This window comes from Vulpes vulpes, chromosome 5 (assembly GCF_048418805.1).
Source record: "Vulpes vulpes isolate BD-2025 chromosome 5, VulVul3, whole genome shotgun sequence".
Classification (NCBI taxonomy): domain Eukaryota; kingdom Metazoa; phylum Chordata; class Mammalia; order Carnivora; family Canidae; genus Vulpes; species Vulpes vulpes.
In genome coordinates, this window is record NC_132784.1 from 18,462,678 (window position 1) to 18,487,506 (window position 24,829).

General features: G+C 34.7%; 1 protein-coding gene across 13 annotated transcripts in view; it reads left to right on the forward strand.

Annotated features, from left to right (window-relative positions):
* R3HDM1 (R3H domain containing 1) overlaps nt 1-24,829 on the forward strand; it is a 130,997-nt gene that overhangs the window by 47,441 nt on the left and 58,727 nt on the right. For 8 of the 13 annotated variants that reach the window (XM_026015560.2, XM_026015561.2, XM_026015564.2 and 5 more), the window contains 2 exons: nt 1,295-1,594; nt 10,694-10,817. In XM_026015560.2, coding sequence (XP_025871345.1) covers nt 1,295-1,594; nt 10,694-10,817 — 424 coding nt within the window. The remainder of the gene's footprint in view (nt 1-1,294; nt 1,595-10,693; nt 10,818-24,829) is intronic. The other 5 variants (XM_026015562.2, XM_072757631.1, XM_072757629.1 and 2 more) reach the window with 1 other exon arrangement.

Consider the following 24,829-nt stretch of genomic DNA (forward strand, 5'->3'; position numbering starts at 1 on the left):
AATTGGAATAAGAAAATGACTTTTTTTTTTTTTTTGAGATGACTGATGGTGTATGGTTAAAAATTTAGCCAGATTACTATGTAATTACAGCTAATCGATATATTTTGGTACATTTTTCCCTTTTGAAAATATTTGTTGAATTAGGCTAATAGTGCTGGAGTATATCAGAGCAGCATTGGAAAGAGTAAAACCACATATTTTCAGTCATTAAATCAGGTGCCCTTTTCAATCCCTTGTCTTCTCCATAGCCATAATGTACTTTGCAAAAACCAACAGACAGACTGTAGAAATTGCAAACCTGTCAACTTTTATCTGACAACTCAATTGCCACAATTTTTTAAGTAACTTTTTCCAAAATTCTCTTAGCAAATTATGGTACATATTGTTACCTGTCTTTGGCTCTTTGGGAGCAAGACGATGCCATTTTAACCCCATTTTTGTCATTTCAGTGATACTGTTCAGACTAGTCAGAACTGGTCTTTATGCTGTTGAGTCAGAGAAAACATTTGTCAGATGGCATATAAATCGTAACCCTATCCTGGCTGGACACCATTGCCTGCTCACCAAGTTGCAAAAGCTGTAGGAAACTGTCATTTAGATTCAATTTGTGTAACATCTGACTTTAGAAAGAGACTGAAATACACTAGGGAAGAACAGAATTTATGGCCAAATTATTTTTACTAAATATATATATATTCTATTTATGTATTTCTAAAATCTCTCATATTAGAAGACTGGAGTGGGCGAATGTTATATATTTTATTTCATTTCTACTAGTATATTCAACAGGTATGGTAAAATATACAGAGTTACATAGAACCAGAATCATGCATTTTAGGAAGAGAGATAAAGAGTATAATTAGTACCATGCCTTATTAGTTACCTGGTCCTTGAAGTCCTTTCAGAAAATCACTATATAATATGAGTATGTCCAGTTTCCCCTCCACATCCTAATGTGCCTTTAATTGTCATTTAAATAAGTATCTTATCATTTCTTATTGTGAAATGTTATTACACCCTGCTCTTCTGCATGCTATGCACTCCACTAGATACACTTTATAAGTAATTTGTAATGACAGCATTGTAATAGTCCTACTTTCCTGCTTAGAGTTCTAATTTTATTGAAGCTATTCTATTAAATCATATCTGTTGTAGATATATGATATCCATAATACATATTACTGCAGTTCATCTTAAACTATATGAAGTGGGGTTTTTTGATAAGTTTGGTTGATAAGTTTTTTGATAAGTATGTATGGAAAGCTTACTGATTTCTGACTTTTGCCTTTTTTAGCAGGACAACCTTGGGTCTCAGTTTAGCCACATGAGTCTTGCCCGCCAGCCATCTGCAGATGGTTCTGACCCTCATGCCACCATGTTCCAGTCCACTGTTGTTCTACAATCCCCACAGCAGTCTGGTTATATCATGACGGCAGCCCCTCCACCACCACCACCTCCGCCACCACCTCCTCCTCCCCCCCCACCCCTGCCCCCTGGGCAACCAGTCCCTACTGCTGGCTATTCTGCCTCAGGCCATCCTGTCAGCCAGCCTGTGCTGCAGCAGCAGGGATATATTCAGCAGCCCTCACCACAGGTAAGTCACCTTTTGGCTCCCATGGAAACCTCTTCATTGAAGATCAGTTTTAACCCTAATTAGAAAGCTTACTTTTAGTGTCACATAGAATTTGTGAAAATGTATATACAAAGCTGGTCATCATCTTCTCTTCTTTGGAGATTTTCAAATGCATACTGACAACCACATGACTGGTAGATACTTCAGTTGGATGGTTAACAGTATGCGACATTTGATTTTCCTTTTGACTGATTTGTTTTCATTAGCTCAAGAGAAACACTATAGGGTAAATACACTATAAAAATAAAATGATGCATTTCAGGAAGAAGTAGATTAGGGAGAATTAAAATCATACTATTTAAGCTTTCAGTGTTTTCTCTACATTTATTTAGATATTCCTTAATTTTTCTCAGCAGTATTTTGTAGTTTTCATTATATAAGAATTGCATATATTTTATAAATGTATCTCAAAGTATGTAATGTTTTTAAATGCTTAGTCGGGCACCTAGGTACCTCATTTGGTTAAGTGCCTGCCTTCTGCTCAGGTCATGATCTCAGGGTCCTTGGAACTGCACCACGCGTTGGGCTCTCTGCTCAACGAGGAATCTGCTTCTCCCTTTTCCTCTGACTCCTCCCACCTCCCACCCCCAGCCACCATGCACACTTTCTCTCTCAAATAAAGGAATAAAATCTTTTTTAAAAGAAAATAGGGCAGCCCGGGTGGCTTAGTGGTTTAGCACCGCCTTCAACCCAGGGTGTGATTCTGGAGACCCAGGATTGAATCCCGCATTGGGCTCCCTGCATGGAGCCTGCTTCTCCCTCTGCCTGTGTTTCTCTCTCTCTCTCTCTCTGATGAATAAATAAATGAAATCTTTAAAAAAAAAAAAAATGCTTAGTATTCTCAAGGAGATTATTTTAAATTTTTTTATTTAAATTCAATTTGCCAACATCCAGTATAAACACCCAGTGCTCATCCCATCAATTGCCCTCCTTAGTGCCCATCACTCAGTTACTCCATCCCCCTACCCACCTCCCCTTCTGCAACCCTTTGTTCATTTCCCAGAGTTAGGAGTTTCTCATGCTTTGTCTCTCTAATTTTTCCCCATTCAGTTTCCCTCCTTTCCCTTATATAATCCTTTTCACTACTATTTATATTTCACATATTAGTGAAACCATATGATGATTGTCCTCAGAATGACTTAATTTCACTCAACATAATACCCTCCAGTTCCTTCCACATCAAAGCAAATGATGGATATTTGTCCTTTCTGATAGCTGAGTAATATTCCATTGTATATATAGACCACATCTTCTTTATCCATTCATCTGTCGAAGGACATCATGGCTCCTTCCAGTTTGGCTGCTGTGGACATTGGAGTGCAGGTGTCCCAACATTTCACTATATCAGTATCTTTGGGGTAAATCCTCAGCAGTGTAATTGCTGGGTCTTAAAGTAGCTCTATTTTTAACTTCTTGAGGAAACTCCACACAGTTTTCCAGAGTGGCTGCACCAGTTCACATTCCCATCAACAGTGCTAGAGGGTTCCCCTTTCTCCATATCCTCTCCAACATTTGTTGTTTCCTGTCTTGTTAATTTTAGCCATTCTTACTGGTGTGAAGTGGTATCTCATTGTGGTTTGATTTGTATTTCCCTGATGGCCAGTGATGTGGAGCATTTTTTCATGTGCTTGTTGGCCATGTGTATGTCGTCTTTGGAGAAATGTCTGTTCATGTCATCTGCCCATTTCATGACTCAATTGTTTGCTTCTTAGGTACTGAGTTTAATAAGTTCTTTATAGATCTTGGATACTAGCCCTTTATCATTTGTGTCATTTGCAAATATCTTCTCCCATTCTGTAGGTTGTCTTTTGTTTTGTTGATTGTTTCCTTCACTGTGCAGAAGCTTTTTATCTTGATGAAATCCCAATAGTTCATTTTTACTCTTGTTTCCCTTGCCTTCATAGATGTATCTTGCAAGAAGTTGCTGTGGCCGAGTTCAAAAAGGTTGTTGCCTGTGTTCTCCTTCTAGTATTTTGATAGATTCTTGTCTCATATTTAGATCTTTCAACCATTTTGAGTTTATCTTTGTGTATGGTGTAAGAGAGTGGTCTAGTTTCATTCTTCTGCATGTGGCTGTCCAATTTTCCCAGCACCATTTATTAAAGAGACTGTCCTTTTTCCTGTGGGTAGTCTTTCCTGCTTTGTCAAATATTAGCTGACCATAGAGTTGAAGGTCCGTTTCTGGGTTCTGTATTCTGTTCCATTGATCTATGTGTCTGTGTGCCAGTACCATACTGTCTTAATGATCACAGCTATGTAATAGTTTGAAATCAGGCACTGTGATACCCCCAGCATTGGTTTTCTTTTTCAATATTCCTCTGTCTATTCAGGGTCTTTCTGAGTCCATACAAAATTTAAGATGGTTTGTTTCAACTCTGTGAAAAAAGTCCATGGTATATTGATAGGGATTTCATTGAACGTATAAATTGCCCTGGATAGCATAGACATTTTCACAATATTTATTCTTTCAATCCATGAGCATGGAATGTTTTCCATCTCTTTACATCTTCCTCAATTTCTTTCAGAAGTGTTCTGTAGTTTTTAGAATATAGATCCTTTACCTCTTTGGTTAGGTTTATTTTGAGGTATCTTATGCTTTTGGGTGCAATCGTAAATGGGATTGATTCCTTAATTTCTCTATCTTCAGTCTCATTGTTAGTATACAGAAATGCCACTGATTTCTGTGTGTTGATTTTGTATCCTGCCACATTGCTGAGTTGCTGTATGAGTTCTAGCAGTCTTGGGATGTAATGGAGATTATTTTAAAATTTCATTTTCCTGTCATCATTTGGTCATATGTGGAAATAAGGTTTATTTTTGTGTACTGATCTTGTGTCCTGTGGACTTTCTAAATTTAATGATTCTAGTACTTTATTCATACACTGCTTAGGATTTTCCAAATTGAAGACCATTTCTACATATATTATCCTTTCCAATATATATGCCTTTTATTCCTTTTCTTGCCTTACTGAATTATCTGTGTGCTCTGATGTTGAATATACACACAAGAGAAAGTAAAATCCCGCGAATTCATTTATTAACTTAAAGCTAAGTTTTGAAAGTACATATTCTTCCTTGTTTTCAGTCTTAGGAAAAGCATTTGTTCTTTCATCCTTAATTGTGATATTATCTGTGGGTTTTTTGCCTCTGTCATGCCCTCTATCAGGTTGAAGAAATTATCTTAGTTTGTAGGTGTCTTTACCACGAATTATTTAATCTTATGAAATCTCCTTTTCTGCATCTCTTGAGATCATATGATTTTCCCCTTTTACTCTATACAGTCAATTATTGTGACTGACTTTTCAATATTAATGATAACCTTTCATTTTGAGAGCACATTCCCACTTAGTCATGATATAGTATCTTTTTATATATTGCTAGATTCATTTTGCTAACGATTTCTTATGGATTTTTTTTTAAGATCTATCTATCTATCTATTTATTTATTTATTTATTTATTTATTTATTTATTTATTATAGACATAGAGAGAGGCAGAGACACAGGAGGAAGGAGAAGAGAAGCAGGCTCCATGCCAGGAGCCTGACATGGGACTCGATCCCGGGACTCCAGGATCGCACCCTGGGCCAAGGGCAGGCGCTAAACCACTGAGCCACCCAGGGATCCCTCTTATGGATTTTTGAATGCAAGTTCATAACAGATATTGGTCTGTAGTTTGTGTGTAATATCTCTTCAGGTTGTTTTATCAGGATGGCACTGATACTGGCTTTAAAATGAATTGGATATTGTTGCCTCCTTCATTTCCTAAAACAGTTGATGTAGGATTCTTTTTAACATCCTTTTTAAATGTTTGCCAGAATTCACTAATGCATCCATCTGGACTTGGAGTTTTTTTCTGAGGAAGATTTTAAAATTACAAATTCAATTTTTTAGGAGATACAGAGCTAATCCAATTTGCTATTCCTTTTTGGGTTGAATTTTGTATCAACTTAATGGTCAAATTTATTGGCAATAGTCAGTTTTGATATCCCCTTATTATATTTTTAGTATCTTAAGGATCTCTAGTGGTATCACCTTGATAATTCCTAAATATTGATAATTTCACTTCTCTCTTATTTTTGCTTTAGTAAGAGATTTACCGGTTCCATTGATGTTTTTAAAAAACCAACTTAGGATTTCATCAATTTTAGTATTCATTTTCTACTTGAATGATTTCTACTTTTACCATTATTGTTTTCTTCTCTTTGCTTATTTTGGGTTTCATTTGCCCTTTATTTCTGGCTTCTTAAGGTGGAAGCATAGATCATTGATTTTTAGATTGTTCTTCCTTTCTAACAGTTTTTAAATGCTACAGATTTACCTCTAAGCACCATTTTAATTGCAATCCACAAAACTAGGTGTGTTTTTTTGTTATAATTTCGTATAAATATAATGTTTCCTCTCTTTTTTATGTATCTGTGTGACTTTTTGACACCTGATTTATTTAGAAGTGTGTTATTTAATTTCCAAATATTTGGGACTTTCTAAGTACCTCGTTATTGATTTCTATTTTAATTTCATGTGGTCAGAGAACCTACTCTTAAGAATTCATTGTTTGGAAATCTCTTGAGTTTTGTTTTACATACCATTATGTAGTCTTTTGGGGGAAGATCCATGTGCACTTGAAAAAAATTTATATTTTATCATTTTTGTGTTTTGTGATTTCTTTTGGTTTTATTTTGAGGTAAGTTCACAAAGCATAAAATTTATTATTTTGAAGCAAGCAGTTTAGTGACATTTAGTACATATGGTGTTTTACAACCATCACATCTCTGTAGTTCCAAAACATTTTAATCACCCCAAAAGAAAAATCTGTACTCATTAAGCAGTTAGTACCCATTCACTCCATCCCTGATCCCCCGGAAACCACTGGTTTGCACTCTGTCTCTAAGGATTTACCTATTCTGGGGGATCCCTGGGTGGCTCAGTGGTTTAGCGCCTGCCTTTGGCCCAGGGCGCGATCCTGGAGTCCCGGGATCGAGTCCCACGTCGGGCTCCCTGCATGGAACCTGCTTCTCCCTCCTCCTGTGTCTCTGCCTCTCTCTCTCTCTCTCCCTCTATGTCTATCATAAATAAATAAATAAATCTTTAAAAAGGAAAAAAAAAAGGATTTACCTATTCTGGATACTTCATGTTAATGGACTCATGCAGTACTGTTATCTTTTGTGTCTGACTTCTTTAGCTTAACATAATGTTTGAGAGTTAATCTACACTCTGTAGCATGTATCAGTACCTCATTCCTTCTTATGTCTAAATAATATGCCAATGTATGAATATACCACCATTTGTTCATCTTTCCAACCATTGATGGATTTGGGGTATTTCCACCTTTTGCCCATTGTGAATAGTGCTGTTATGAACATGTAGGTACATGTATTTATTCAAGAGTACCTGCTCTCATTAATTTGGGGTATATACCTAGAAATAAAATTGCTGAATTATATGGTAATTTATGTTTAGCTTTTTGAGAAATCGCCATACTGTGTCATTTTAATATTCCTATCTGCAATGTATAGAGGTTCCAACTTCTCCATATTTTGATAATAAACCTTATTATTTACCTTTTTAAAAATTATTATTATTACCCTAGCCATCCTTTGGATGTGAAATGAGTATTTCATTATGGTTTTGACTTGTATTTCCCTAATGATTAGTGATGTTGATCATCTGTTCATATACATGTTGGCTAGGGGTGGGTGCCTGGGTGGCTCAGTTGTTGAGCCCTCTACCTTCAGCTCAGGTTGTGATTCCTGGGTCCTAGGATCAAGTCCCACATCAGGCTTTCCACAGGTAGCCTGCTTCTCCCTCTTCCTATGTCTCTGCCCTTCTGTGTCTCTCATGATAGATAAATAAAATCTTTTTTAATAAAAAAATCTGTGTAAAAAAATAATAAAAAATATAAAAAATAAAAAATGTGTGTATATGTATATACACATATACACACATACATACATACACATACATACATACATGTTGGCTATTGTCTGTCGTCTTCAGAGAAATGTCTGTTTTAAGTCCTTTGCCAATTTTTTCAGGAGATTGTCTTTTGTTGAGTTGTAAGAGTTCTTTTTATATCCTGTGTACTAGACCTTCATCAGGTGTGATTTGCAGATATGTTCACCCATTCTGTCAGTTGTCTTTTTGACTTTTTGATAATGTTCTTGATGTACAGAAATTTAATTTTAATGAAATTCTATTCATCTTTGCATTTTACCATCTTTGCATTTTACCCCTCGTGATTAACTAGTTATATCTAAGAATCCATTGCCAAATCCAAGGTCATGAAGATTTTATCCGTATGTTTTCTTTTAGAGTTTTATGGTCTTTAGCTCCAATAATTAGGTCTTTTATCCATTTTGAGTTAATTTTTGTAAATGATAATGAGACATAAGAGTCCACCATCATTCTTTTGCGTGTGTGTATTATCTATTTGTTCAGGCATCATTTGTTGAAGACACTATTCCTTTCCCATTGAATGGTGTGGTACCCCTGTTAAATATCAGGTGACCATAAATGTAAGAATTTATTCCTGGACTCTTAGGTTTATGCTAGTCTGTGTTTCTACCTTTATGCCAGTACTGCACTATTTTATTACTCTACCTTTATTATAAGTTTTAAAATCAGAAAGTGTGAGTCCTCCAACTATTCTTTTTCAAGATTACATTGGCAATTTGGCTATATGACTTGGGATTCCATGTAAATTTGATGGTTGGCTTTTCCATTTCTCTAAAGAGTCCATTGAAGTTTTGATAGGGATTGCATTGAATCTATGAATTGCCTTCTATATTACTGCATCTTAATATTAAATCTTCCAGTCTTAATGAACATGGGATGTCTTTCCATTAACTAAGGTCGTCTTTAATTTCTTTCATATTTTACTGTTTGTTGTATTTAATGTTTTCTAAGTATCAGTTTAGCCAATGTGGTTGTTTCATGTCTTTTATATCTTTTATTTGATTCTATCAAAAAGTGATAGTGGATTAGTCTACTTCTCCCTTAACTTCTGCCATTTTTATAACATTGAAACCTATATTAAGCAATTTATATGTATCATTTCTTCCTAATATATTGACTTATTATGAAATGTTTTTCTCTCTCTAGTACTATTTCTTGTCTTAAAACGTACTTTATCTGACTTTAATATAGTGACTTCAGCATTCTTTTGATGAGCATTTAAATGGTATGTCTTTTTCCATCCTCTTATTTGTGACCTTAATATTTCAAGTCTGTCTTTTGTATATAGTTCATCTTTGCTGTTCTATCTAGTCTCATTGGTATGTCTGGTCCTCTTAGCTTTAATAAGTCTTTTGACACAGTTAGAGGTAGCTTTGCCACATTGCTCTTTGTTTTCCGTTTGATCTGTATCTATTTTATTCCTGCCTTTTATATTAGTTAAACTCTTTTATTGTTCCACTTTATTTTTTCTTCGGCCTTTATACTACAGTCCTTTGACTCTTGTGTTTGTATAGTTTCTTTATGGATATGATACATATCTTTAGGTTATTACTGTCTACTTCAAGTTTGTATGAAACTACAAGTAAAATATAGTAGTCATATTAACAATATAATTTTATTTACTCTCCATTGTTTGTGCTCTTCTTGTCATATGTATATATGTGTCAATGTGTATACATTATAAATAAAATAGATGATGGTACAATTTGTGGCTTAAACAATAATGTCTTTTTAATTAAGAGGGAGAAATAATACTATTATTTATACACATACTCAAAAGTATAATAATAGATTTAGATCTGAAATTAGAAAAGAAAAAGATCTGAAATTAGGACATACCTATTGTTTGTTGATGTGTCCAAGAACAATTAAGGAATCACACATGTATTCTATCTATTGCATCTAATGGTTCAAAAACAGAAGAAATATTGCAGTAAATTTAGGAGATTCTTGGCTTATAACTGATCTAGAAATTTTTTTTTTAAGATTTTATTTATTAATTCTTGAGAGACACAGAGAGAGAGGCAGAGGGAGAAGCAGGCTCCCCACAGGGAGCCTAATGCAGGACTTGATCCCAGGACCCTGGAATCACAACCTGAGCCAAAGGCAGATGCTCAATCACTTAGCCACTCAGGTGCCCCTAGAAATTCTGTATTCAACTGGTTTCCAGATGAAATAGGCACTCTTTAAGGTGCCTATAGAAGTCTCTTGGAAGTATCCCAATTGGACGAGTGGAACTCAAAAGAGCTTATGAAGCTAATAAAGTTAATTTACCACATACTTCTACATCGTTGGATTAATTGTTCATTCCTTATTCCAAACTAGGTCAGATTATTTTAAGAGAAATGCACAGCTGATATAAATAGCTCCAGAAGGAAATAGAATCGAGCTAGTCTTACTGGTTTTTTTCCCAGCTTTGTTAAGGTATAATTGACAAATACTATTTGTATTGGCATTTTAATTTACATTAAAAATATGAGAAAAAGAATGGAACCAGCACAACTGTGTATTAGCGTGAGAACAGATAAGCTGGCTAATTTATACTATGATTGCAGTTCTGCACTCAAATTGAATGAGCTAGCAGTGTACATGTTTCAACCAATACAAGTCTCAAAGAGAATATAAATTGCAAAATAAGTTGCATGGAGTTATATATAGTAGAGCACCATTAATGTAAATTTTTTAAATGCTCAACAATTTTTCTGTATGGATAACATATATAATAGAATTTTGAAAACATATACAGGATTCACATACACCAACTATAGGATAATGGGTTCTCTGTTAAATATAGGGCAAAAGAATATTGGACTGAGCCTTTAGCTATTTTAATAGTGTTTGGTTTTATAAAAGAGGGAGAAAAATCTGAAAAAAATGTGGCCAAAATTTAAACCTATTAAATCTAATTGCTGGGCATACTAATAGGTGTCTTTTGTTATATATACTTCATGCTTAAAATTTTTTTTCAATTAAATTTAAAGCTAAGAAAATCTGTTTTCAGGTGGTACTAAAAAGAATTATTACTCGTTACACTCTGTTGTTCCTCAGAGAAGACATTTCTGTTGCAAGTGAAATTGATTTTTTTTTTCCCTCAACACTTATCCTAGATGCCAGCCTGTTACTGTGCTCCAGGCCACTATCACTCCAGTCAACCTCAGTATCGCCCAATCCCTTCTGTCCATTACAATTCACATCTAAACCAACCACTGCCACAGCCTGCACAGCAGACAGGTGAGTAATATTTCTGAGGCTATGGTTTCTTAGCTATGGATATTACTTTTTCCATTCTGCTTTATTTCAGCCCTACTATTAAGATATTGCCACACTCCATCTGTCAGGGGTCTCAGATATGGTCCATATGAATATGCAAACCAGTGAGATTGAAAGAGTAGGCAAATCTTAGCACCTGCCAGGAAGTAACTGTCAGGTTTATATGCTAAAGTGTTCAGAGACATAATGAGAAGACTATACCAGGCCAAACAGAATGGTGAGCAGCTTCCTGTTACTCCCTGCTATTGTAGTGAAGCCTCCTTTGCAGCCTGATAGTCCACCTCTGTTAACAACAAAGCAGAGACAAGGCAAGCTAAGATGTCTCCTGAACAGCTAACTAGAAGCAAGGAGCAAAGTGACCCAACTTTGAGAATCTAGCCTGGTGAAGATATTTTGTTGTCTTGGTCTCAGTATACCTTTAAAAGGAATGTTCTTAAACACCTTTTTTGTGTTTTGTTTTTCTGTTTGCCCATTGTATAGTGAAAGGTATCTTTAAACCAAATGCAATCTAATCCTAAGCATATCAAATATATTAAAACTCAAAAGATTCTTTTACTTTTGCCCCTCTCAAATTTTCTTTAAGCTTTCAGTGAAAACTACTGTGACCTCAGAGTAAAAACAACAACAACAACAAAAACTGTCTTGCCTGAATTCATTTCTTTCTATGCTTCCCACCTAGATTTGTACTTCTGCCCCAGATATGTAATAAGGTACTTTTCAGCCTTTCATAACTCTAGCAGTTGAAGTGAAATGTTTACTGGTATCTTTAAGGCCTTTTTAGCCTGTGGTCACTGTTGGAGGTTCTCACACTGTATCAAAGTGACTGACTCACTGAGGCCACATAACACTCCACCTAGGCAGTTTCTTGCTGTTGGTATTATGTGCAAGTCTTAGGGGGAGCCGCAGTTTTAGGAGAAAGACGCCTGCACAAGGCAATCTGATAAGAAGTATTCTTGCTTCTCACTCCTGCAGTCTTCATTGATCCGCTGTTCCTCAGCTGCTTCCTTAACCAGATAAGACTCTTACTTATCACTCCTATAGGGGAGCTTTCACGTCTTAATCTATCGTTCCTAGGAGTCATCTTATACTTAGTATAAGGTCTTCCCTTTTTTCTGTTACTAGCCCTGTATTGTACGTGTGGCACATGTTCTTCCAAAGGATGTTGAGTACAAACATTGTTCATTTTAGCCAACTTAGAATTTGTCTTCTTTCTTGTCTATGACTCCCATTAGTTCGGGGTTCCTGAAGTTTAATAATACAGTCCACTTTAAATAATATAAATAAGTACAAGCTCTAATTTTGTAAGTCATCAGAAGTTGTTCTTCATATGGGAACATTCATCATGACACTGTTTATTAATTAGCTTTAAACACTTGGTTGTTTTATTCTAAATAGAAATTATTTTCTGAGTTTCCCTGGGCCACAGTGACTGACTTTGCATATTGTTTTTGTCTTAATTTTTTTCTTTCAAAATTATAATATAGACTATTGTGAGTGTCCTGATAACAAAAAAGAAATTTGCCTTCACCCTCCCCATTCAGATATCTTCTGTGTGACTAATTAACTTAGTTTATTAATTTATTAATATACCCTATTATTGAGGCAAGCAAAGATCCTTTACTCTGTATTTGTGTAAGCTTACTAGTTTCGTTCTTTTCTATGGCTAAATTTTTATTTCTCCTCTTGTCAAACTGCCTACAGAATTAAAACTTTCAATCACAGATCAGACCAGTGTGCTTTTACAAATTCATCTCAGCAAAAATATTCCCACCTAATGGAAAACAACTGAATATGCCACTCCTCACAATTGAGGGAATAACACAGTATTTATGTTACAGATAGTAGGTGTTCTTCAGTGATAACTTTAATTGTGGATATTTTCTAATGATAGTTATGGTGAGAAGAAAGGAAAGTTGCATATAGTACAGCCACAGAAAAAAAGTATGTCTGAATACTTTATGACATTGTGTTTGACTCTAAAAGTCATCATAATGTAACATGTTACATAGAATTTGTCTTTCCAGGTATTTTATGTACAGTCCTCTTCATTTTATAGGCTTAAGTTAGTTGAATATCATTCCGTTTGAAGGAAAAAACAGAAATAAATCCTCAAAACATTCTTATCTGAAAGGGAAAAAATTTTATTATGTAAGTACAATAGCAAACTCCTCTTTAAAGAAAAGTTCAGTAGTACCAGTGGCAAGTATTGTGCTGGTAATTTTAAAAAACCTTTTTATGGAATTAGAATTTTAACTACTAAGAAAGTTATAATCTAAAGATTTTTTTTGTAGTTAGCTAATGGTTATTTTTTATACTAAACCATACAAAAAATTATGCATTTATGTTTGTGTATATCCTAATAGAAAAGTAAAATGCAGTGGGAAATGGACAAGGCAATTTTTTCTGATTTATTTTAATAATTTATAGCAGTTTCTGTCTCAGTAATTTACATTTTTATATGTAAACAGCATACTTTCTTATTGTTTTTGTCTTTTTCTTATACTTCCCTACATACATCCCACCATCCCAATCTGATTAAAATTAGAAATAATTTGTTAATGTCTCTTACGTTTGTTTCTTGTCAAACAACACTAGTGAAGAAGCATGTTATTTTCTCTTATTACATAAAAAGTCAAAACTAATTGTGCAACCAAATAATGAATACATTAACAGATTTGGAACAGTTTTTCTTCACGGGGCACAAATAAATAATTTTTACATGTTTATATATGAATTTAAAGAGATTTTCCTCTAACTTAAGAAACCCAATTAACTTAAAGTAGTCTATTCCCCACCCCCCACTGAATTAAGTATTCTTAAACCAGGGGTTATTGCAAGAGAAATATAAGATTTTCTGTTATTTTCCCTTTGGGGGGCAGGAAGGAGGTTGGGGAGATATCTCAAAGAAAAAATGCTTTGGTCTTCTATCCCATATGTGTGCCAGAGGTCCACAGTAGTTACTGATTCCCTTAACAAACCTCCCACCTATTAAAGGAATTGAATTGAAAACCGTGCTAACACTACTGCTGAGGAATGAATATACATATCTTGTGTTATGAATGTGAAAGTGTCATGGTCTTTTAAAACAAGGTTAACTCAACCCCAGTCAATAGTAGCAGAAGAAATGCTGGCTACATGAGGCTTTTCAGACACAATGGATTGTATTGTGAAAGAAAACTAATAAATAGGAGTAAAATCCTATATATTTTTACCTTGTATTATTAGGTCTCTCATCTAAAACTTCTGGGTTTCAATTTACTTACTTGCAAAGTAAAGCAAGTTTACTGTATTGTCAATTGAAGCTTCTGTGTACTCTAAAATTCCATGTTTCTGTGCTTCTATCTTATGTGAGTGAGTCCTAATTAGTTCAGAAAGGTAGAATATTAGAAGATTGGTTTGCAATAGCTTAGTGACTTACTGTCATGTCAGTAACAGAAGTCACACAGGCAGCTATTTCAAAAGATATGGTTATTTGCCAGTTGGAATAATAAGGATTTATTATTTTAACCCTTTATCATAAAGTTTACAGCTTGAATACTATAAAGTATACTACATGTAAGGAGCTTAATATAAAGAAACCTATTCCTGCACATAGTAGTTAAAGCAAAGATTTGGGGTTTATGAGGCCCCGGCTGTTTTCTGTGTAGCTGCTTTCATTCTTATGACTGTTTTTTGAAAGGTTTGCAGCTTTACCATATATGTTTAATATTTTGCAATAATTGGCCTTGTTCCTGAGCTGTTGGATTCGGGGCCGTAGCACTGTCTGAGAGGTTTACATTTCTCACAGTGAACCGGTCTCTTTTTCAGCTGCTTCCTGGCTTCTTTTTACTCAGGTTTCCACTGCTTTTTTTTTTTTTTTAATGCTGTATTAAGGTATTAATATTTGCTTATATTTTCCATTATAATGCCTTTTAATTATGCATCATACTCAAAAATAGGGATATGAGTTTAAATGACAACCTTATCATAATATAACTTACCTTTTAAAACTTTGTGAAAGCTATTGCTTTAATTTCTTTTCCAAAGCAGATTTGAATGGCAGATTCAGTTTGGTTTACAGCTTTTCTTAAAAGTCTAATGTCTTCAGCATGCCAAACTCATTAGCAAAAGTTGAGTACATCTCTTTCTCTATTGCTACATAATTTTTAAGGAATATTAGTGTGCATTAATGCATGCCATCTAATGGACCTAAGATACCTAAAAGCATCTGAAACTACTTGGGCTCTGACCAGGGATATAATTCAATTTTTCCCCCAAACTGTGACATTATATGCATGTGGGAAGCAAAATGACTGTAAAATGAAATGTCATTTTAGTTTTGCAGCCAGTTAATAAATTCAAAGAATATCTATGCATTATATTGTCAATGTTAGCTTTTTAAGTAACTCAGAACTGTGTGGTTCAAATTAAGCTTGGTTACCAGCAGACTATGGTAGGTTCCGGATGAACCACAGCATAGAAGAAACATTTTAGGATAAACAGTCTGTAACATGTGGAGAGTATTGGCAACATTGTAGAGCATAAATTGAAAACTAACTTGGTGTTAAAGGCTAGCAAGGAAGAAATGGACATACTTAAGCACCAGAGGGATATTAAAGGGGGATTTAGCTGTGTTAAATAGGGACTTTGATACAAAGTTAGTTTCTTTACTGGCATCTTTTTACTCAAGTAATAGGAATTTTGTAATGATGTTACTACTTTCATGATGGCTCTGGTTATCCTTGTTTTTTCATTGACTCTGCAAGCTTTTCTGAGTATTGTGTGACCAGCACAGAATCAGACATTGTGTAATACCTACAAATCCACCTATTTCCCTTTTCCCTTCTCCATTAACCTGCCGCCACTGAAACCTGGAGCCAAAAGTATCTGGTAAGTACCCACAGATTTCCTTGAGCTGTACAGACTCTTCCATAGGGTCATCATTTAAATAGCCCTGAGCTATAACCTTTATGTGGCTGTTTTTATTAGATTCAGTTTTTTTGTGTTTGTGTTTATGTTTATTTCAGGCACAGAACTAGTGGAGCAGAAGGTAATACAGGAGAAAGAATAGTGAAGGTGTGCTGGCATTTGCATCTTCTAAATTCACCTAAGAGGCTATCCTTAGTTGAACTTAACAGCACACCAAAAATGTGCTGCAGGAGTGTAAGACAAGACAGACTGAGATTACAAACTTGAGGTTTTGATGGTTTGGAAACAGTTCATCTAAATTATATTGTGGATATCTAGTTCCAGATAAACTTAGAGTTGGCAAAATGGCTTATCAAAAAAAAAAAAAAAATCTACCCTCACAATGTTCTGCTATACAAGTTTAGTTTTGAAAACCTTTAATGAAATCACCTTAGATTTAGAGCTGTTCTAACTAAATAGCCCTTCAATTCTTTTTATTATCCTCCTCATTTTGTCTAATTCATATTACTAAAAATGCTTCCCTTTAACGCAATTGCTGTTCAGGTCACCTGCATAAAGTAAAACTAGCCTATTAAAGCCTGTGCAATACTTTTCTGCTGAGCACTGTGTTTCCTTCTTGCTCTCTTCTCTGTTGAAGTGAAAGAGAGTTAAAAATAGAATATTCTTTGGAGCCCTCCAGGGAAGTGCCTAAGCCATCAATTTATATTGTCCTAGTTCTCTTTGCTTGCAGAATTGATTGTGCCCTCCTCTGAACGTGCTGGAAGAAATGGAGTAATATTGCAGCAGTGCAGTCCTTTAACAAAGGAGAAAGACAATGTTAAATAACACCTCTGTTGAGGTCTGGATGTTTATTCTGTTGTTTGGTATCACTTGGGTTGACTTTGCTAACTTTACAAAATACATGTTTTCCCACAATACTGACACAAATTTCTACAGATGATATAGATCCTATTTTCCTCTTACTTCCAGTTTAAACCCAAATAGATCACAGGAAGGATTTGGTGGGATTTTTTAAATTTCTGATATGCTGAAACACTTACTATTAAAAAGAAAGAATAATTTAGATGTAACCAAGTTGGTGATACATTAAGTGTTGGAATACCAGAAATTCTCTTCTCTTAGAATTTTTTTTCTTCTTTAAGTTTTTATTTCAATTCCAGTTAGCTAACACAGAGTGCAATATTAGCTTCAGGAGTAAAATTTAGTGATTCATCACTTACTTACAACATGGAGTGCTCGTCACAACAAATGCCCTCCTTAATACCCATCTCTTTTTGGATTTTTTTTTTTTTTAAGTTTATTTATTTAATCATCTCTACACCCAATGTGGGGCTGGAACTCAGGACTCTGAGATCAAGAGTCACATGCTCTTCCAACTGAGCCAGCCAGGTGCCCCTACCTATCACCTATTTAACCCATCCCTCCACCCATCACCCCTCCAGTAATTGAATGGTACTTTTCATTCTCTAGGAGTCTACTTCCTCTTTCCCAATCTTGAACTTTCTCCCTCTTTTCTAGATCATTGCATTTTTTTTTCATACTTGGCAATCTTTACCATCTAAACTATCAGAACTATGTCCCTTCCCTTATTTATTTATTCATTCATTCATTCATTCATTCATTCATTCATGAGAGACAGAGAGAGAGGCAAAGACCGGCAGAGGGAGAAGCAGGCTGTATGCAAGGAGCCTGATGTGGGACTTGAACCCGGGAATCCAGGATCCGCACCCTGAGCCAAAGGCAGGCACTCACCCGCTGAGCCGCCCAGGCATCCCCCTTCCCTTTTAGACTGAGTAATTAAATAAAGAACTTGAATCACAGTGCCACTTCTCTACTAAGTGCCACCTCTACTAAGTGCCACTGTGTAACAGTTGATGCTTAGCAGTGTGAGATCCTTTGTTTACACACAGATTCAGAGGTATTTGTGAACAAATTGAACAGTTCTTTTTTTAATTTTTTTTTAAAGATTTATTTTTATTTATTTATGAGAGAGAGAGAGAGAGAGAGAGGCAGAGACACAGGCAGAGGGAGAAACAGGCTCCATGCCGGGAGCCCGACTCGATCCCGGGACTCCAGGATTGTGCCCTGGGCCAAAGGCAGGCGCAAAACCGCTGAGCCACTCAGGGATTCCATGAAAAGTTCTTTTAAATGTAAATTTTATTTACCAAGTGTACATAAAGTGAGGTATACCTGTGATTAGATGATCCTTTATGTTATGTTACTATTAAATTATTAAGATTTTGTTTTGCATAGACATTGGTAAGGTTCTTAAATTTGATTAGTAGAATAATATGATAGATTTTTTTGTTTTTAGTGTTTTCCAACTGTATATTTCTAGTTTTCCTTGCAGTTTTACTAACTAACCAACATAGATCCCACAGTCTTATGTCACCTAAAAGAAGTCGATTAATTCTTTTTGCAACTTTTTTTTTTTTTTAATTAATCTCTACACCCAATGTGGGCCTCAAACTCATGATCCCAAGATCGAGAGTCACACATTCTTCTGACTAAGCCAGCCAGGCACCTAAATCTTTTTGCAGCTTTTAATATCCTGTCCTTTGGAGAGTATACTCCAAAATTATATACTTTTCAACTAGTTACTAGATTGTGGTTTTTGTTGATGTCATTATTGGAATGAATGGTCAAACATCTCATTGTGACTTCTAGAAAAATGTTCGGGTACCTATCCAAATTACTAATAGAATTTCCCTTCTGGGGTGCCAGTCATACAGAGTATCAAAAGTTAAATGATGCTTTTTTTCAGCCATGACAGACTTAGAAAGATTCCTGAGGCTCTGGCAGCTTCCTGCCTTGTCTGGTTCATACCTGGTGAGTTTTCCTGACTCAAATATGAAAATGAATGTAAAGCTACTCAGTGTATAGAAAAGAATCATTGCTTCACAAGAACTTCAGGCTTAATCCATGATACAGAATGTGGCCCTTTGTACACAGGCATCCAGGTTAAAGCTAGCTTTGCCCCACTGGGTAAAGTCTGATTTCTTGGTAAAGCAACTCAACTATTCAGAGAAGACAGCCAGGTTATGACACTTCTGTTAGATCTTGTGTGGATTCATCTGAGAGATAGCAACAGAGAATACATGTTGAGCAAACTCAGTCTTTGAAGCAAAATAGCAAAGCTAAACCTCAGCAAGGAACATTGAAGTTTGGCATGAAAATACTGAGGTTGAGAGACACAGACCAAGGGACATGAACCTGAAATATGTCACCATTTGAACCTCCTTTTCCTCTTTCAAGCTCTTCACATATATGCAAGATCTAATTATAATAAGGCAGGGAAGTGTAAGCTTGAAATACAAGAGTTCACAACTGTGCATCTTGAGAGTATTGGGCAAAACAAGTAAAAGTCCCTCCCAAGGAGAGGACATTGTGGGCTGATCTTTGAAACTCTGATAAATGGTCTTTTTTTAGCTCTGAATTCACATAACTACCATCTGGACTGGAAAAGTTCAACTTTTCACTCTGATTCCTATTTTGGGTAACCTCATTTATACCTATAAATAATCTTCAAATGAAAAAAATTCCCTGGTTGATTGACTATTTGCAATAATTTTTCCCTATAATTAAATTTATCTTGAGGATTAAGTATCTTAAACTACAGTAAAAGTCTTCATTAACCAAAATGCTCAGAAAATGGAAAGAGATCAAGTATTTAGTGTTCCACTTATTTAAGCAGTATTACTCTAATACTCTTTCTACTTCAGCGTTTGTCCCTGAGAAAAGTAAAGTTTAGGATCAAACTAACTATGTGCAAATCCCAGCTACAGTACTTAACCAGGAGATAACCTTGGGCAAGGTGTGAACCTCTCTGTGCTATTGTTTCTTCTTTTCAAAAAATGAGAATAATTACACCTATTTTCATAAGAATATAAGTGTTAGTATTGTTACCTTGTGGTACCATTGAAAAAATGAACATTATATAATATTCTAAATGAAAAGGCATAGGAATTTTGGGCTAAATTTGTGTTTGGTATGAATTCCAGAGTGGCCCGAGAAGACTGACATAGTTTGTTCTAAAATATTTAGTATTTTTGTCTTGTTAGCTTCTTAATACATGCCTTTTCCTGAATTTAGCTGAATTTTTTCCTCATTCTTGGATTGTTAACTTGAGGTCTAAAATATGTTCTAAGAAAATTTACTTAAATCCTTCCCATCTTTTTTTGTTTTTGTTTTTTTTAAATTCAATTAACATAGTGTATTATAGTTTCAGAGGCAGAGTTCATTGATTTATTAGTCTTATATATATATAATACCCAATACTCATTACATCATGTGCCTTTCTTAATGCCCATCACCCAGTAGCTCCATCCCCCAACCCCCTACCCTCCAGCAACCCTGTTTGTTTCCTATGATTAAAAAGTCTTTAATGGTTTGTCTCCCTCTCTAATTTTGTCTTGTTTTACTTTTCCCTCCCTTCCCCTATGGTCCTCTGTTTTGTTTCTTCAGTTCCACATGTGAATGAGATCATATGATAATTGTCTTTTTCTGATTGATTTACTCCCCATCGTTTTAAAAATTTCTGTTAATCTTATCCATAGCTATGGAAATCTTACTTGGAAAAGATTTTGAAACACTATGTGTGACATTTCTATAAATAACGTAAGTGGATATTTATATTGATATCAATGCATAGAAATAAGGCTACCTATATATACATGTAAATGGTCATTTTCTATGAGTAATTGTTTTACAAAAATGATTTTTTTCCATAGTGGCTTTTTCCTTTTTCGTATTATCCAAACGTTCTACCATGAAAACCTATAGTACAAATCAAATAAGGCTTAAGAGATGTTTTAAATGTCCAGATTTATTCAGAAATAATCAAATAAAACCTTCATTTCAAGCTTTACATATTAAACCTAAACTAAAACAGTTTTGTGTTTCTCTTTATCAAGTAAACACTTTAGGATTAATGACATGAAATCTGCATTTCACCTTCAGTACATTTCTAAGGAGAGGATTAATGAATGACCCATGAATTCACTGAGATAATTTGTAATCATGCAATCAAGTCATTTCATTTTAATGAAATAGCAATTAAATCTGTTTAACCTTATTTTAAACATAACACCTTAAAACTTAAGTTCAGTTTTTGCTTGCAGAGCTATTTGCTTATACTGGAAAGTGAAAAATGCCATTCTCAGTCTGTCTGTCAGCATGTATAGTAAACGTCTGGTTTTGTGTAGAAGCATATATTATTTTGATTCTATTCTGTTAAGAATATGTTTTTCTCTATTATCTATTCAGTGAGTATAAATATTGAGTGCCCACTTACTGGCTTAGCTTTGCCATAGCTGATACAAGTTTCTTTGTTTTTAATGGGAATAGGGGCAGGGGATGTTAAAGTTACTAACCTTACTCTTCAAAAGCACACCATTTCATTTTTTTGTTGTTTAAGGCATATACCATGAGAGAGCAATTAAAGAGAACAATTTTATGTTACCTATACAGTGGGGTTTTTTAAAGTATAATTAACATACAGTGTTAATAGTTCTAAGTATACAATATAATCATTTGACAATTCTGTACATTACTCAGTGCTCAAGATATCTGTACTCCTAATCCCCTTCACCTATTTTTACCCATACTGCCAACCACCTCCCCTCTTGTAACCACCTGTTTATTCTCTTCATTTAAGAGTCTGGTTTTGGGATCCCTGGGTGGCGCAGCGGTTTGGCGCCTGCCTTTGGCCCAGGGCGCGATCCTGGAGACCCGGGATCGAATCCCACGTCAGGCTCCCGGTGCATGGAGCCTGCTTCTCCCTCTGCCTGTGCCTCTGCCTCTCTCTCTATCTCTCTGTGACTATCATAAATAAATAAAAATTTAAAAAAAATTTGAAAAAAAAAAAAATAAGAGTCTGGTTTTTTGTTTTGATCGTTCTTTGTTTATTCCTTTGTTTTGTTTTCCAAATTCCATATATGAGTGAAATTATATGGTATCCATCTTTCTCTCACTGACTTATTTCACTTAACATTATACTCTATAGGTGTATCCATGTTGTCTCAAATAGCAGATTTCATTATTTTTTATGGCCGAGTAATATTCCATGGTGTACATTTATTGTACCACATTTTCTTTAATCATTCATCTATTGATGGACACTTGGGTCGCCTCCATATCTTGGCTATTGTAAATAATGCTGCAATAAACATAGGGGTGCATATATCTTTTTGAATTAGTGTTTTCATTTTCTTCAGGTTAATACCCAGTAATGGAAGTACTGGATCATATGGTAATTCTGTTTTTCATTTTTTGAAGAGCCTCTATACTGTTTTTCCCCAGTGGCTATACTGGTTAACATTCCTCACAGCAGTGCACAAGGGTTCCTTTTTCTCTACATTCTCGCCAACCCTGGTTATTTCCTGTGTTTATGATTTAGCCATTCTGACAGGTGGAAGGTGATATCATTGTGGTTTTGATTTACATTTTTGTGATGATGAATGATTTTGAGTGTCATTTCATGTGTCTTTTGGCCATCTCTATGTCTTCTTTAGAGAAATGTTTGTTCATGTCCGCTAACATTTTTAATTGGATTATTTGGGGGGTTTTGTTGGTTTGTTGACTTGTATAAATTCTTTACATAATTTGGTTATTGACCCCTTACCAGATACATCATTTGCAAATATCTTTTCCCATTCAGTAGGTTACCTTTTTGTTCTGTTGAAGGTTTCCTTTGCTGTGCAAGAGCTTTTTATTTTGGTATAGTCCCAGTTGTTTAATTTTGCTATTATTTCTCTTGCCCAAGGAGACATATCTAGAGAAGTGTTTCTAATGTCAGTGTCAAAAAAGAAATTACTGCCTGGGGGATGCCTGGATGACTTAGTCAGTAGAGCATGTGACTTGATCTCAGGGTTGTGAATTTGGGCCCCACGTTGGGTGTAGAAATGACTTTTAAAAAATAAATAAGTAAACTTTTTAAAAAAGGAAGAAATTATTGCATATGGTTTTTTCTAGGATTTTTATGGTTTCAGGTCTCACACTTAGGACTTTAACTCATTTTGAGTTTATTTTTGTACATGATGTTAAGACAATGTTCCTATTTCATTCTTTGCATGTAGTTGCCCAGTTTTCCCAGGACCATTTGTTGAAGAGTCTGTCTTTTTCCCATTGTATGTTCTTGTCTCCTTTGTCATACATTAAATGACCATATAAATATGGTTTATTTCTGGGCTCTTAGTTCTGTTCCATTGATCCATATATCTGTCAGTACAATATTATTTTGATTACTGTAACTTCATACTATACTTTGAAATCTAGGAATGGGATACCACCAGCTTTGTTCTTTTTCAAGATTGTTTCTGTGGGGTCTTTTGTGGTTCCATACAAATTTTTGGATTATTTGTTCTAGTTCTGTAAAAAATGTTGGAATTTTAAGGATTTCATTAAATATCTAGGCCTTTTTAGGTAGTATGAACACTTTAACAATACTGGTTCTTCCAATCCATAACCATGGAATATCTTTCTATTTGTTTGTGTCATCTTAGATTTCTTTCATCAGTGTTTGGTAGTTTCAGAGTGCAAGTCTTTCACCTTCTTGATTAAGTTTATTTCTAGGTATTTTATTCTTGATGCAATTGTAAGTGAGATTGTTTTCTTAATTTCTCTTTATGCTACTTCATTATTAGTGTATAATAATGCAACAGATTTCTGTATATTTTGTATCCTTTGACCTTACTAAATTCATTTATCAGTTCTAGGAGTTTTGGGGTGGGATTTTCAGGGTTTTCTATATATTATATTATGTCATGTCCAATTAGTGAGTTTTACAATGTTCATCCTTTGATTCCTTTTTTGATGAGTTTTACAATGTTCATCCTTTGATTCCTTTTACTTCTTTTCTTGTCTGATTGCCGGGGCTAGGGCTTCCATTAGTTTGTTGAATAAGAGTAGTGAGAGTGGACATCCTTGTCTTGTTTCTAATCTTCAAGGAAAAGCTCTGTTTTTCACCACTGACTATGATGCTAGCTGTAGGTTTTTCATATGTCATGATATGTTCCCTCTAAACCTTTACTTTGTTGAGGATTTATCATGAATGGATGTTGTCCTTTATCAAATACTTTGTTCTGTATCTATTGAGATAATGATGTGGTTTTTATCCTTTCTCTTGTTAATTTGATGTATCATGTTGATTGACTTGTAAATATTGAACCACTCTTGCATCCCTAGAGTAAATTTCATTCTGCACTGAATGATTTTTTTAATGTATTGTTGGATTTTGTTTGCTAATATTTTGTTGAGAATTTTTACATTTATGTTCATCAGAGATATTGGCCAGTAGTTGTGTTTTTGTTTTTTGTTTTTTTTTTTTGTAGTTTATGTCATTTTGATATCATAGTAGTTGTAGTCTCAAACAATGAACTTGGACACTTTCCTTCCTCTTCTATTTTTTGTAATAGTTTGAGAAGAATAGATATTAACTCTTCTTTAAATGTTTGATAGAATTCCCCTGTGAAGCCATCTGGTCCTGGACTTGTATTTTGGGGGAGCTTTTTGATTAGTAATTTAATTTCATGGCTAGTAATTGATAAGTTCAAATTTTCTGTTTCTTCCTGATTTCATTTTAGAAGATTATATGTTTCTAGTAATGTATCCATTCTTTCCAGATTGTCCAATATGTAGCACGTAATTTTTTGTAATATTCTTTTATAATCTTTTTATTTCTGTGGCTGTCAGTGGTTTCTCCTCCATTTCTGATTTTACTTAAGTTCTCTCTCTTTTTATGAATCTAGGTAATGATTTATCAATTTTGTTGATCTAGGATCAGATCCAGGTTTCATTGATCTGTTCTCTTGTGTTTTCAGTCTCTATTTCATTTATTTCTCCTCTAATATCTATTATTTCCTTTCTTCTACTGGCTTCGGGCTTTGTTCATAATTCTTTTCCTAGCTCCTTTAGGTGTAAGATTCTTCTTTTCCTAGCTCCTTTAGGGGTTTATTTGAAATTTTTCTTGCTTCTTGAGGTAGGCCTACATTTCTATGAATTTCCCTTTAGAACAGTTTTTGCTGCATCTCAAAAATTTTGGACCATTGGGTTTTGATTTTCATTTG